Raw genomic sequence first — 13,919 nt, forward strand, 5'->3', positions numbered from 1 at the left:
CATGTGCAAAGGCAACTCATGAAAGCTGTGCCACACCAAGGAACTTGGGCTTTATCTTTCAGACAACTGAGAATACTCACCTGCTAAGAGTCACAGGGACATCTGGGTTTTAGAAAGACTGTCCAGGCAGAGAGCTCTTGGGCTGGCTGATGGATTGGAAAGGGGAAAGTCGGGGCTGAGCTGGTGGGGGACTGTCAAGATGATCTCAGAAACGATAAGGACCTGACTAGGGTGCTGGCAGTATATATGGACAGAACCCACTAGCTACAAGACACTTCTGGGGTAACAGCACTTGACCTTGAGGATTAATTGGGCCCCGGGAATTGGAGAAAGTGGAGGATTGAAGATATCTTAATAATTCCTAGCTTGGGAGGCTGATGAGTCCATTAATCCAGATATTTCCAAGCAAGAAATCTTAACATATTAGTGAAATGCAAAGTTAGAATCTTCTCTAATGGGTTCAGTGGTCTTCTGAACTACAGCTCTCTAATCCCTACATAAGCCATTATATGGCTCTCTTGTGCTTCTGAAATACTAAGGATAATGATTATTATTATATTAATTTTAGTATTATAAAAAAACAGCTATTTCTCTGGCAGTGAAATGAGTTACTTTCCTAGAATTCACTATCATTTCCTATTAGCTTTCAGCTCTCTCCAACCTCCCAATTTCAGTATTTTTTCCCTCTCTCCAAATAACATTGGTTTTTTTCTGCCCTAAGGGCTTTTAATCTGATTTCTCAAAAATAATGTGTATATTTTCCCATTAGTTCATTTATTTTTTTTTCATTCAATCATGCACCTTATAATATGAAAAATCTCCTGCCAAACCTGGAGGACATACAGAATAAGATGATCCTTCACACTCCAGGACATGGAGTCTACATGCAAAACACATATATAAACATTGAAACACACAGTTAAGTAGTTTGGGGAAGAGGACATGATGAGGGGGGGAGAAATATGTAGTTGATTTTACCAGGGAAGGGCAGGGGTTGGTGATCAGGCAGGGTTTTCAAGAGAAGGTCGTGGAAGCTTCAGCTGAATCTTCCTAGAGGAGTAGGCATCTGTAAGGCAGGGTGGGTGGATAAAGCATCCTGGGGAGAGGGAGGAGCATAGACCAAGTCACAGAAACCCCAAATGCTTGGGATGCTGGGGGAAATATGTGGATCTCACCTTAGCATGCATTTCATCACCTCTGCTTGCTTCTCCAGCTTCATCTGTACTACTCTCCCTCGTCATAATCAGCCTCACCATACACCAGTTAAAAGCATGGACAGGAGTTCCTGTCCTGGCTCAGCATTAAGAAACCTGATTAGTATCCATGAGGATTTGGGTTTGATCCTCTGGCCTTGCTCAGTGGGTTAAGGATCCAGCGTTGCTGTGAGCTGTGCTGTAGGTCGCAGAGTCTCAGATCTGTGGCTGCGGCTGTGGCTGTGGTGAAGGATGGAAGCTGCAGATCCAATTCCACCCCTAGTCTGGGAATCTTCATATGCGGCTATGAAGAAAAAAAGCATGGACAGCCATGGAAGCCTTCCTAACTATAGCCAAAAAATATAGATATTAGTGGCATACCTGGGAATTGATTGAGCGATGGAGAGGAGTCGGAGTCGTGCTCGACAGTTGCGCTTTAGAACACTGAGTGGCGCTGTCCACTCACCAAGGGGAAAATATTCATTTTTGAAAGCATTTTCGGCAATCATTTTCCTGGGAGATGAGACTCTAATTATCCCGCTTGAGGAACATATAAGGCAATTGGGCAGCCCTCTCTAAAAGGAGATTAGATTGAATTGGGACAAATAAAAACGTAAAAAGAAAAATTTATGCTTCTCAGCACTGCCGCTGGGTTAATCCTTTACATTAGGTCAGGTCACTCCTCTGCTCAAAGCCCTCCGGTGGATCCCCATTTATTCATGGGTAAAAACCTAAGTCCTGATAGTGCCTGGCAAGACCCAACAGGATCTGACGCTTCTCCTCTTTCTGACTCCCCCACCCCCACCCCCATCCCAGCTTGCTTTGACATAGATGTTAATTATCCAGTATGTATAGTGTGTGAAATTCATTTGAGCTCTCCACTTGCTATTTGCCTATTTTTTTCTTATGTTGGTTACAATTCAAAAATACAAAGAATAAGAACTAGTGGACCACCTGATGTACATTCATTTAGTAATTTCAGCGATCATCTTTAAAATCAATTGTTCAGCCTCACATTTCATTTATGTGGAACGATCTTTTTTTTTTTTTTTTAAAGTGTACCAGAGGAGAGGAATATTGTGTCCTCGAAGTTAGACCCTCTCTAGGAAGGGGGCAGTTTGGCGTGAAGCAAAACCCCCCAAAACACAGTTTGAATCGTTCCTTTTTCAGGTTCTGCTTGGCTCCGCTTGGACTCCAGCCAGACCTTGTCGCCCTGCCCCAGCTCTAAGAGAGCAGTTCCTGAGAGGTGGCCGTAACCACCCTCAGCCTGGGCTTCTCCCTGGCTGACTTGAGTTCCATTCCTCATGAGCCCCACGCTGGCAGCTCGCTGGAACGTCTCCACGTGATATCCAAAGTGGTAGAGCCCCCGGATGACGCAGGTAAACACCCCCGTGGTGAGATTGAAGTGCCCCTGATGGTTGTGCAGGGTTTCGTTGAAGACGATGGGCTGGGAGGGGGCTGGGAACGGCTCGTTTAGCTTGGCAGCGAAGGCTGACATTTGTCGGGGTGGACAGTTCTTAATATCTCCAGGCATCCCATTCAGCCCGGGTGGTCCTGGTAGGCCAGGGGCTCCTAGACTCCCAAACAAACAAACAAAACAAACAAAAAGCCAGGCTGGAATGAGGTGCTTGTGAATCATTTTCACCGTCAGTGACTCTTTCCTTGCTCTGCCTCCTACCCCCGCCTAGCATCTCTACTGATCCTCTTTTACTTCAGTTTGGAAAACATTCTCTCTCCTCTGTTTGCCAGACACAGTACTCATGACACTGCAATATAAACCTGGCTTGGGAGTTCCCGTTGTTGCTCACAAAATAGTGTCAATGAGGATGCAAATTGGATCCCTAGCCTTGCTCAGAGGGTCAAGGATTCTGGGATGCTGCAAGCTGTGATGCAGACCTGCAGCTGCTGCTCTGATTCCATCCCTAGCCTAGGAACTTATATATGCTGCAGGTGTGGTGGTAAAAAGAAAACAAACAAATAAACAAACAAACAAACTTGGCTTAAAGGGTTTGGATCCCCTATTTGACAGTGACTTTCTTGAAGGCTGGAATACAAAGTTCCCCTCTAAAAGTTATGAGATTATTTTTGCTACGGAATTGACTCTCATTATTCGGTTAAATGGAAGAAGGAAGAATAAAGGAAAGGAGTTCTCATCGTGGCGCAGTGGTTAATGAATCCGACTAGGAACCATGAGGTTGCGGGTTCGGTCCCTGCCCTTGCTCAGTGGGTTAACAATCCGGCGTTGCCGTGAGCTGTGGTGTAGGTTGCAGACGCGGCTCGGATCCGGAGTTGCTGTGGCTCTGGCATAGGCTGGTGGTTGCAGCTCCGATTAGACCCCTAGCCTGGGAACCTCCATATGCCGAGGGAGCGGCCCAAGAAATGGCAAAAAGACCAAAAAAAAAAAAAAAAAGGAAAAAAGGAATGAAAGAAGGTAGAAGAGAGGAGAGGTGAGAAAGAAGAGGAATAGAGGAAGGAAATGATTTTCCAAAGTTACTGTATTGCTATGAAATTTTATTTTTTTTTACTACAACCTGGGAGTCAAAGATTGCAAGGCAGTAATGTGTAGTGAGGAGATCAGAATCTCTGGGGCTAATGTCAGAGAATTTCCCTTTTAAACATGCTTCGTAGGCATTTTAAGGGAAGCATTGCCTTAAAACATCTATTTATCTAGCAATCTTGAGTCAAAGTAACGGAATAAGTGGCATGTATGGTGAACAGTGCATAATTCTTTGCAATACTGACCTTGGTCATTACATCTTATACTAAAAATAAGTTTTATATTGGAAAAAATGCTTGTACTAATCAAACCATGTGGACTTCAAAAAAAATTATTACTATTAACTATTATTTTGGCTCACACATCTGCAAGTAAGCTGTATAAAACCTCACCAATGAGCACATACCTCACAAGATAGAAAAATTGAAATTAGTATGATCATCTGTTCTTCAATTTTAAATTTAATGTTATTGGTTGCCATGCACTTCCACAGTTTCTTACATTCACTAGTAGGCAAGCACAAGCAAGTTGCAGAGGATAAATGTGAACTTGCATAAATAGCAATATTTGAGAGAATTTTATCTGCAAATATAACTTCACCTGCAATTTGAGAAAATTGCCATTTCTAGACTTTAAAATTCAAGTATCTATTTTTGTGACCTAGGATGATTTCCCCATGGTGAGTCCAAACTTCCTTTTTCTTTTCTTTTCTTTTTTTTTTTTTCAAATGTAGAACATAAGTTATGATCTGGGGATTTTCTAAAGTCACACAGCTTGTTTATGGCAGAATCTGGCATTCTCCTAATTTTTGCGTGTGTTGCCTTCCATGACGTCACTCTGTTTCTTTGAAGGGGCTATAAATGTTCAAATATAATTCATACATTCAAGTATAATGATAAGTACCAAGCATGTGGCATCTGGTGCAGTAAAATACTTCATATGTATCCCAGATTTGCTCCTTCTCTGTTCATCAATCTGGGACTACATACTAGAGGAATTGCTGTCTCATCCTGGTTGTACTACTTACTAACCGTATTAATTTAAGATATGATGCTCCTTGGATTAGTGGCTGTCCAGTCCATTGTATTCTCATGATGGTAGAAGTTCAAGCAGAGGGAACATGCAATGCCTGTTAAACCCTCAACTTGGAGAGGCACACTGACACTTCCACCCAATTCTATTGGTCAAAGCAAGTCACATGGCTAAGCTCAACAGCAATAAGTTGGGGACTGTTCCTGTCTCCTCTGGTAAGAGACACTGTAAATCCACATGGAAAAGGGCATACATGTATATCGTAAAACTGAAACTTAGGGAGGGATTGGGGATGATAACTCAATGTACCAGAACTAAAATAACAGTATGTACATGAATTTCAAAAGATTGTTTAAATATGTTTGCTTACACAAAAAAATACCACTTTCTTCTGTATTAAGAGTAAATCTTCATAGTCAGAGCCCCCCCAATTTAAGATATGATCTTTCCTATTCAATACATGATTGACATGAATCCAATGAGATTATGTGATCTCGATGAACTGAAACATAAAATGTTATAGATAATATGTTTTCCTATCTTATGGAAAGCCAGAGTGAGGTACAGATTTAGTGTCATACATCAGACTCTCTTTCTCAAAACTTTCATCACAGGGAATTTTGCATCTGATGAAATTATACCTCCAGATTCTTGCAACCATATCAATGGTTGTCATTTCTATATGATCTGCAGATGAAGATGGCATATTTTTTTCCTTTATAATATTGCAGCGATGTGTAATTTTCAATGCAGTAATCCATATAGACTTCTCGGCACAGTTCCTAGCATAAAGGAAGTGCTTAATCATTATTTGACTTTTATTATCTTAATTTTTCAAAATCCTAGGCATAGAATTCAGAACACATGGTAGTACCTGTAAGCAGGCCGACAGCCGTTGACAAATTATCTTAAACACTTCAAGCCACAACATCTGCACCTAGGCATTGCAACCAAGGCCGCCCATCAGAATCATCTGGGGTCCTCTAAAAATACAGATGCCTTTACTGCCCTCTCAGTGACACTGATTTATTAGATCTGTGTGGTAGACCGCATGCCCGTTTCCAGCCTTTTAGTCTCTCCCTCTACCAGCCGACCTTGAATTGCGCATTGGCTGGTAGAGTATATTCCCACCTTCACTGAGGTTTGGTCCCATGCTGTTTTGGGCAGTGGGCATGCAGACAGGAGTGATGGTGTGTAAGCTCTCAGTTTGGGCTTCAGGGCCATCACGTGCTCATTTTCCTCCTAGCATGGCCAAAGGAAAGCATGCTCCAGGTAGCCACTGTTCTTTCACACTGGACCTCAGAATGAAACACAGGGCAGATGTTTGCTCTCAACTTAAATCCTAAAACCAGGCTCAATAGGTCTGTAGCCTGAAGCTGAGTTGTCCCATGGGACCTGCAGACTTGTAAGTCAAAATACTTAATTGGGTGGATTTTTATTAATAGCACCCGGCTGTTGTTTTTTTTTTTTTTAATTTTCCTGAAGTATAGGTGGTTTAAAAGGCTGTTTTCATTTCTGCCATATAGCAAAGTGATTCAGTTATTCATGTATGTGTATTCTTTTTCCTATTCTTTTCCATTGTGGTTTATTACAGGATATTGAATATAGTTCCCAGTGCTATGTAGGAGGACCTTCTTGTTTCTCCATCCTATATATAATGGTTTGCATCTGCTAGTTCCAAACTCCCAATCCTTCTCTCCCTCCCACCCCCTTACTCCTTGGAAACCACAAGTCTGTTCTTTATATCTGAATGCTACTCCATTTTGATTTAATTGTTGTGAAGCATTTTTTTGTGACAACAGGTAGTACAGTTGGGATTTGGCTTCAGAAATTTTTTTTTTTTTAAGGTCTGCACCCCGGCATATGGAGGTTCCCAGGCTAGGGGTCCAATCAGAGCTACAGCTGCTGGCCTACGCCACAGCTACAACACCACCAGATCTGAGCCATGTCTGCAAACTATACCACAGCTCATGGCAGTGCCAGATCCTTAACCCACTGAGCGAGGCCAGGGATTGAACCTGCAACCTCATGGTTCCTAGTTAGATTTGTTTCCACTGTGCCATGGCAGGAACTCCAGAAATATTTTTTAAAGCATTCCAAGTAGTTATATGTGCAAATGTAATGGAGAAACAAGGAGGAAGGAGACGGAACTTGCCAGTTCTGTGCCCTTTTAACCAAGAAGTTTGTTTTGATAATCACAGTCCATCATGGTCACCTTAGACCTTTTGATGATTAAGGTCATTTCTGTAGAATAATAAGAAAGCTGGGAAGAAGCAGAAGAAAGGTGATTCTCACCTGTCATGCCAGGATACCCAGGATAACCTGGGGGACCAGGAGGCCCTGGAGGTCCTGAAAGGTCACAATGCCCAGGATTTTCTTGGTCTCCAGAGGACACCACAGCCACGAGCGTGGACATGGCCAAAATCCAGACTCCTGCATCAGAGAAGCAAGAAAGGCGGACTCTTGGTCAGTGCTGGCATTTCCTTCATGTTAATATGAATCATATGCGATGGATTTCCTGGTGGAGATAGGATGTTATTTTCTTTGGAGGAAGAAATCCTGTCCTAAAAAGTTACATTTATGTGTATGGGAAGTTTCTCATCTTTGGAACTATCCCTTTAAGTTAGGTACCAATGACATATATCCATCTCTCAAAGGGAAAGTTTTTTTTTTTTATTATTTTTTTATTTTCCCACTGTACAGCAAGGGGGTCAGGTTATTCTTACATGTATACATTATAATTACATTTTTCCCCACCCTTTCTTCTGTTGCAACATGAGTATCTAGACAAAGTTCTCAATGCTATTCAGCACAATCTACTTGTAAATCTATTCTAAGTTGTGTCTGATAAGCCCAAGCTCCTGATCCCTCCCACTCCCTCTCCCTCCCATCAGGCAGCCACAAGTCTCTTCTCCAAGTCCATGATTTTCTTTTCTGAGGAGATGTTCATTTGTGCTGGATATTAGATTCCAGTTATAAGTGATATCATATGGTTTTTGTCTTTGTCTTTCTGGCTCATTTCACTCGGGATGAGATTCTCTAGTTCCATCCATGTTGCTGCAAATGGCATGATGTCATTCTTTTTTATGGCTGAGTAGTATTCCATTGTGTATATAGACCACATCTTCCGAATCCAATCCTCTGTCGATGGACATTTGGGTTGTTTCCATGTCTTGGCTATTGTGAATAGTGCTGCAATGAACATGCGGGTGCATGTGTCTCTTTTAAGTAGAGTTTTGTCCGGATAGATGCCCAAGAGTGGGACTGCAGGGTCATATGGAAGTTCTATGTATAGATTTCTAAGGTATCTCCAAACTGTTCTCCATAGTGGCTGTACCAGTTTACATTCCCACCAACAGTGCAGGAGGGTTCCCTTCAAAGGGAAAGTTTAACAGGATATATTTTGGCTTTTTAAGGAGTGTGGTATGAACTATTGGAACTGGTCCAGTGGGAGGAACTGTTGGAAGGAAAAAGATATATGGAGCCCAACACTCTACTTGTATCCATATGGTAAAGAGAAGCAGTATACAATGCAGCAATACAGTTTAGTGGCCCTGGAATAAGACAACGTGGTTTGGGACCTACTTCAATGATTGTGTAATGCTTGGAAAAATCATCACCTTTCAGTTAATTCTAATAATCATAGGAAGTATTACTATAAGCATCTCCATTTCATGGATGAAGAATTTGAAGACTGGAAGATGAAATTATTTTTCTAAGGTCACACAGCTTGTGGATGCAAGCTCACAAACACTTAACCATTAAGTAATGCTGTCTTATAGCATACATATTTGAGACATACATACTGTGAGAGAAAGAACTTCATTCTTTTCACCAAGAGGAGTCCCTAAAGGTGGAAGTTAGGACATTGGATAAATTAATCGTTGGGCTCTAAGGACGTGACCTTGTTTCGGCAAAATGTTTACGCATGTAAACAGTGAAGGCAGGTCAATTTTTTAACCCAGATCTGATTCCTGCTTTAGTGAGGCTGTAAGTACAATTATATATGATTTATTTGGCCCCTAGGAGCCTCTAAGTACATAAAACAGAATTTGGTTCCAATGCATAGAGAAGGAAAGGATTTCTGTGAGAAACAAATTCTAACAGTTTGAATATTAAATGCAACATTATGTTAACGGTAATTAAAGTTTAGCCAAGCCTGGGGACATGTAGTTCACACAAATATGTAACTACTTCCTGTGGCAATATATACTTTGTAATAGATTGCTGAATTCTGTATGCTAATACCTACCAAAGAATTACAAGTCAGTGTTTCATGAGAAATTTACCTCTGTGAAGCATAGTGTTCCTGAATGGAGTGGGAGGACCTGGGCTGGTTCCTTAAAACTCAAGTGGAGGGAGAAAACAAGGATTATATTGTGGGGTTTGTTGGTTTCTACAAGAATAGAGTCCATGTGTTATTGCTTACCTGTGTGGTCCATGAAGAGAATTGCCAAAAGACTTAGTCTGGTGCTCCTAGGTTTAGAGAATGCCAGGGATAAGGGGTGGGGTGATGGTTCATCAGACAGAGACAAGGCAACCAGTGTACTCTTGAGTTCCACAACTTTCCCAAAAGCTGGACTAATGGAGCCTATCAATACCTACAGTCCTGGAGATGTGGGGAGTCTATCACGGATTAGGATTGGGAAATGTCAGGGTGGATGTAGCCTGCTACAGCATGAGGACAATTCATGGGCCCAGGGAAGGAATGTGGTGTGAACGCTTGTCCGGGAGTTAGTTTGAAAATGAAGGAAAACCCATAACACGAATAGCTTTGAGTCAGATATTATATTGGCAACTTAATTGGAGTTATCTGTGCTAAATTTTTAACTTAAATGCATGAGAATTTATAGATTTATAAATTATAGATTTAGACAGAGATTTCACTAAATGACCCTCTCTTTTCACAAGACATGGATTAAACAAAACATAGCAGTTATTGGGTGAACATAAACAGGTCAATAGAGCAGGGTCAAAAACTGTGGACCCTAGAGCCAAAATCCCCATTCCAAAGGTGGGTTCTGTACAAGTTACTAGATATCTGTTTACCTCCATTGCTTTTTTTTCCTTTTTCTTTTTAGGGGCACACCTGCAGCATATGTAAGTTCCTGGGCTAGGGGTTGAATCAGAACTGCAGCTGTGGGCCTATGCCACAGCCACAGCCATGCCAGATCTGAGCCACATATGCGGCCATGCCAGATCCTTAATCCACTGAGCAAGGCCAGGCATCGAATCTGCATCCTTATGGATACTAGTTAGGTTATTAACCCTCTGAGCCACAATGGAAACTCCTCTCTGCCTCTATTTCATTATGTATAATTTGAAGAATAACAGTAACCCATATCATGGGCTCCTTGTGTATTAAGTAAAATAATCATGCAAATCCTGGTACATAATAAATTCACAATAAATGTTAGCTATTGCTTTTGTTCTCATTATCACTATTGCTTACAAATCAATAAATTGAGATTTCACAAAAGATGAAGCTATATATAATAGAATGAAATGTTTGCTTACTTTTTCTTAAGCTTCCGTCGGCATAAACATCTCTAGAGTAAAGCATGTTTATTTCTTTTGTGCTATGGCCAGTTATTCTGCATTTTATGGGAATTCAGTAATAAAAAGAGTATTAAAAACTTAGAATCAGACCTGAAACAAAGTAAAATGTTTTAATATTGTTGTCTTCATAAGGGAGCCTTACCTGTGATTCCCATGAAGAAATTTCCTCTTACTTCCCCAGGCATCCTGACTTGTGGAAAGAAGCTTGAACAACCATACAATTTCTTAATGTCCCTGATCCAGTTTCATGAGCTTCATTTAGAAAGGTTCAGGGGGGCTGATTAAATCAACTGATTTCAATAAATGTTTGATTTCTTATCTCTCCTGGGGTTAATGGGCTCGTTAATTTTTAACCAGAGAGAATTAAGGGCAACCGACATTCAAACTGGGGTCCTTGTCTCCACAGACCTCTGGCGGTGAGTTGTTGGCTGAAGACCGGAACATGGATTATTGAAGCAAGTGGACTCTGCCCTGAATCTACGCCTATTTTTGCCAAATCCTAGCCCCAGAATATGGACCCATCTCCCCTTATTCTTCCTCCTGCCTACAGAATAGGACCAGAGGTGTTCATTGAGTCTATTAACTTGAATTTTTTTCCTTGGCACTCACAAAGACAGAAGCGGGAATTAAAGAATGCCAGTGGGAAGGGTATGAAAGCTACAGGTTCTATGTGATTCTTGAGAGCTGACATGAAATATTACTACCAATTTAGCAGCTAAAACAGCATCCATTTATTATCTCATAGTGTCCATGGGTCAGAAGTCTGGGCATAATATAGCTGAGCTGGTCTCTCTGCTAAGAGTCTTTGTAAGTCGAAATCAATGTGACCATAGGCCTGCCTTCCTTTCCGGAGGCATTGGGGGAAAGTCTGCTTCCAGACTGATTCAGGCTGTTGGGAGAATCCCATTCAATGAGGTTGTAAGTCTGAGGTTCCTGTTTCCTTTCTGGCTCTTGGTCAAGGACCATTCTTAGCTCCTGAAACCTACCTTCATCAGCTATTCACAGTTACCTGCCTTTCTCTTTTCCTTCCTTTTCTGCTTACAAGGAAGGGCTCACGTGATTACATTAGGCCTGCCCAGACTATCCCAGGGAGTCTCCCCACTTTAGCTCAGGTGTGCCATATAATAAAAGAAAATCAGAGAAGTCAAATCACATTCACAGGAGATTGGGCTTGACATATGGTGTGGAGGGGGCGTGATTCTACCAACCACAATATCTTCTATTTTTTTTTTTTTTGGCCTTTTAGGGCTGCACCCAAGGCACATGGAGGTTCCCAGGCTAGGGGTCTAATTGGAGTTACAGCTGCCAGCCTACACCACAGCCACAGGAACTCAAGATCCGAGCCACATCTGCAACCTATAGTACAGCTCACGGCAATGCCTGATCCTTAACCCACTGTGCAAGGCCAGGGTTGGAACCCGCAACCTCATGGTTCCTCGTCGGATTCATTTCCACTGCGCCACAACAGGAACTCCCAATATGTTCTAATTTCTGTGTAACGAATACTCAGGATTGGAATTTCCTGACTCATATGGTGGTAGGTATGTTTAACATTCTACAAAGCTTTTGAAGTCTTTTCCAGAGCAACTGTACCATTTCCATCCCTTCTAACAACACGTGAGACCTCCAGTTGCTCTGTATCTTTGTATTATTAGTATTTTAAAAATTTTTCTCTGTCCTTGTGGGTGGTTACTGCTATCCTGTGTTGGCTTTAATTTGTATTTCCCTAATGTTTAATGATTTTGGGACATTTTTCAATGTGCTTATTTTCTATTTTCCATCTATTTTCTTAAATTATGGTATAGAGTTTATTTTTAAATTTTTAAATTTTTTATGGTTGATTTACAATGTTCTGTCAATTTCTGCTGTACAGCAAAGGGACCCAGCCATATATATGTATGTATGTGTGTGGGGGGTGTATACATATATATATGTTCTTTTTCTCACATTTTCCTCCATCATGTTCCATCACAAGTGGCTAGGTGTAGTTCCCTGTCCTATACAGCAGGGTCTCATTGCTTATCCATTTATATTTTCTCTTTGGTGAAATGTCCATTTTCTAAAAGGATTGTTTGATTTCTTACTTTCAGGTTTAGAGCATTTGTTATGCAGTCTCTATATAAGATCTTTGTCAGATGTGAGATTTGCAGATATTTTCTCCTAGTCTGTGGCTTGTCTTTTCAATCTCTTAGCAGTATCTTAAGAGCAAGAGTTTTTCTTTCTTTTTCCTTTTTCTTTCTTTCTTTCTTTTTTTTCCTTTTCTTTTTAGGGCTGGATCCATGGCGTATGGAGGTTCCTAGGCTAGGGGTTGAATCAGAGCCGCAGCCACCAGCCTACACCACAGCCATAGCAATGCGGGGAACCAAGCCACCTCTGCAACCTGCATCCCAGCTCACAGCAATGCCAGATTCTTTAACCCACGGAGGGAGGCCAGGGATCAAACCCAAGTCCTCATGGATACTAGTTGGGTTCATTACCGCTGAGCCATGACAGGAATTCCCCAGAAGTTTCTTCTGTTCCATAAAGTCTGTTTATCAAATCCTTTCTTTTATGATTTATGTTTTTGATGTCATGTCTAAGACACCTCACTCAAAATCAGGGAGACTTTCTCCTATTTTCTTCTAAAAATACTACAGTTTCACATTTTACATTGAGACCTAGCATCCATTTAGAGTTAATATTTATCTAAGGCATGAGATTTAGATTAAAATTTGTTTTTTTTTTGACTACCAATTCGTTAAATATTCTATTTTTTTCTCCGCAGAACTGGTTTTGCATCTTTGTAAAAAATAGGTTGGTCACATTCTGTGATGGTCTATGCGGGAAAAGAGTCTGAAAAATAATGGATGTGTGTATATGTAGGACAGAAGCACTTTGTTGTACCGCAGAAATTATCACAACGTTGTAAACCAACTATATCAATAAAATTCAAAAAAAAGACCTTCTAACAAATAAGCTTGGATAACTTTTAGAAAACAATGTTTAGTAAAATTCTTAAATTTCCACAATTTTTCATACACAGTTAAAAAAGAAAATATGTTTTACATCAAAAAAAAAAAAAAGACAGAAAGGAAAAGAGAGAAATGGAGAAAGTTTAACTCAGTCACTGAAGAAACAGATATTAGAATACTGATCTTATATGGACTTGTGGTGGCCAAGGAAGAGAGAGGAGGAAGTGGGAGGGACTGGGAGTTTGGGGTTAGTAGGTGAAACTATCACACGTAGAATGGGAGTTCCTATTGTGGCTCAGAAGGTTAAGAACCTGACATAGTTTCTGAGGATGTGGATTCGATCCCTGGCCTCGCTCAGTGGGTTAGAGATCCATCCAGCATTGTCACAAGCTGCAGCTCAGGTTCCAGAGGCAGCTTGGATCCTGCGTTGCTGTGGCTGTGGCATAGGCCTGCAGCTGCAGCTCTGATTCGTCTCCATAGGCTCGGGAGCCTGAGGCATTGAGCATGGACTAGGACTTGTCACTGACAACCCTACCAAACCTGAGATCCAGATTCAGAAAAAGTGGGTGGCTTGAATCTACCTTGAGATTAAATATTAATTTTTTGTGGTCCCAGTGTGGACCAGGGGTAAATATTTGAAGAGGCAGTTTCGTACCATTTAGTCAAGGCCTTGACAGAGTGGACAGT

General features: G+C 41.2%; 1 protein-coding gene across 1 annotated transcript; it reads right to left on the reverse strand.

Annotated features, from left to right (window-relative positions):
* Nucleotides 1-2,209: 2,209 nt before the first annotated feature.
* On the reverse strand, nucleotides 2,210-10,540 carry LOC125130323 (hibernation-associated plasma protein HP-27-like). Its single transcript, XM_047785702.1, has 3 exons — nucleotides 10,424-10,540; nucleotides 7,018-7,155; nucleotides 2,210-2,765 (listed from the first exon to the last, which is right to left on the reverse strand). The coding sequence occupies exons 1-3, from the start codon at nucleotides 10,464-10,466 to the stop codon at nucleotides 2,296-2,298; spliced, it is 651 nt and encodes a 216-aa protein (XP_047641658.1). The 5' UTR covers nucleotides 10,467-10,540; the 3' UTR covers nucleotides 2,210-2,295.
* Nucleotides 10,541-13,919: the final 3,379 nt, after the last annotated feature.

Source organism: Phacochoerus africanus, chromosome 7 (assembly GCF_016906955.1).
Source record: "Phacochoerus africanus isolate WHEZ1 chromosome 7, ROS_Pafr_v1, whole genome shotgun sequence".
Lineage (NCBI taxonomy): Eukaryota > Metazoa > Chordata > Mammalia > Artiodactyla > Suidae > Phacochoerus > Phacochoerus africanus.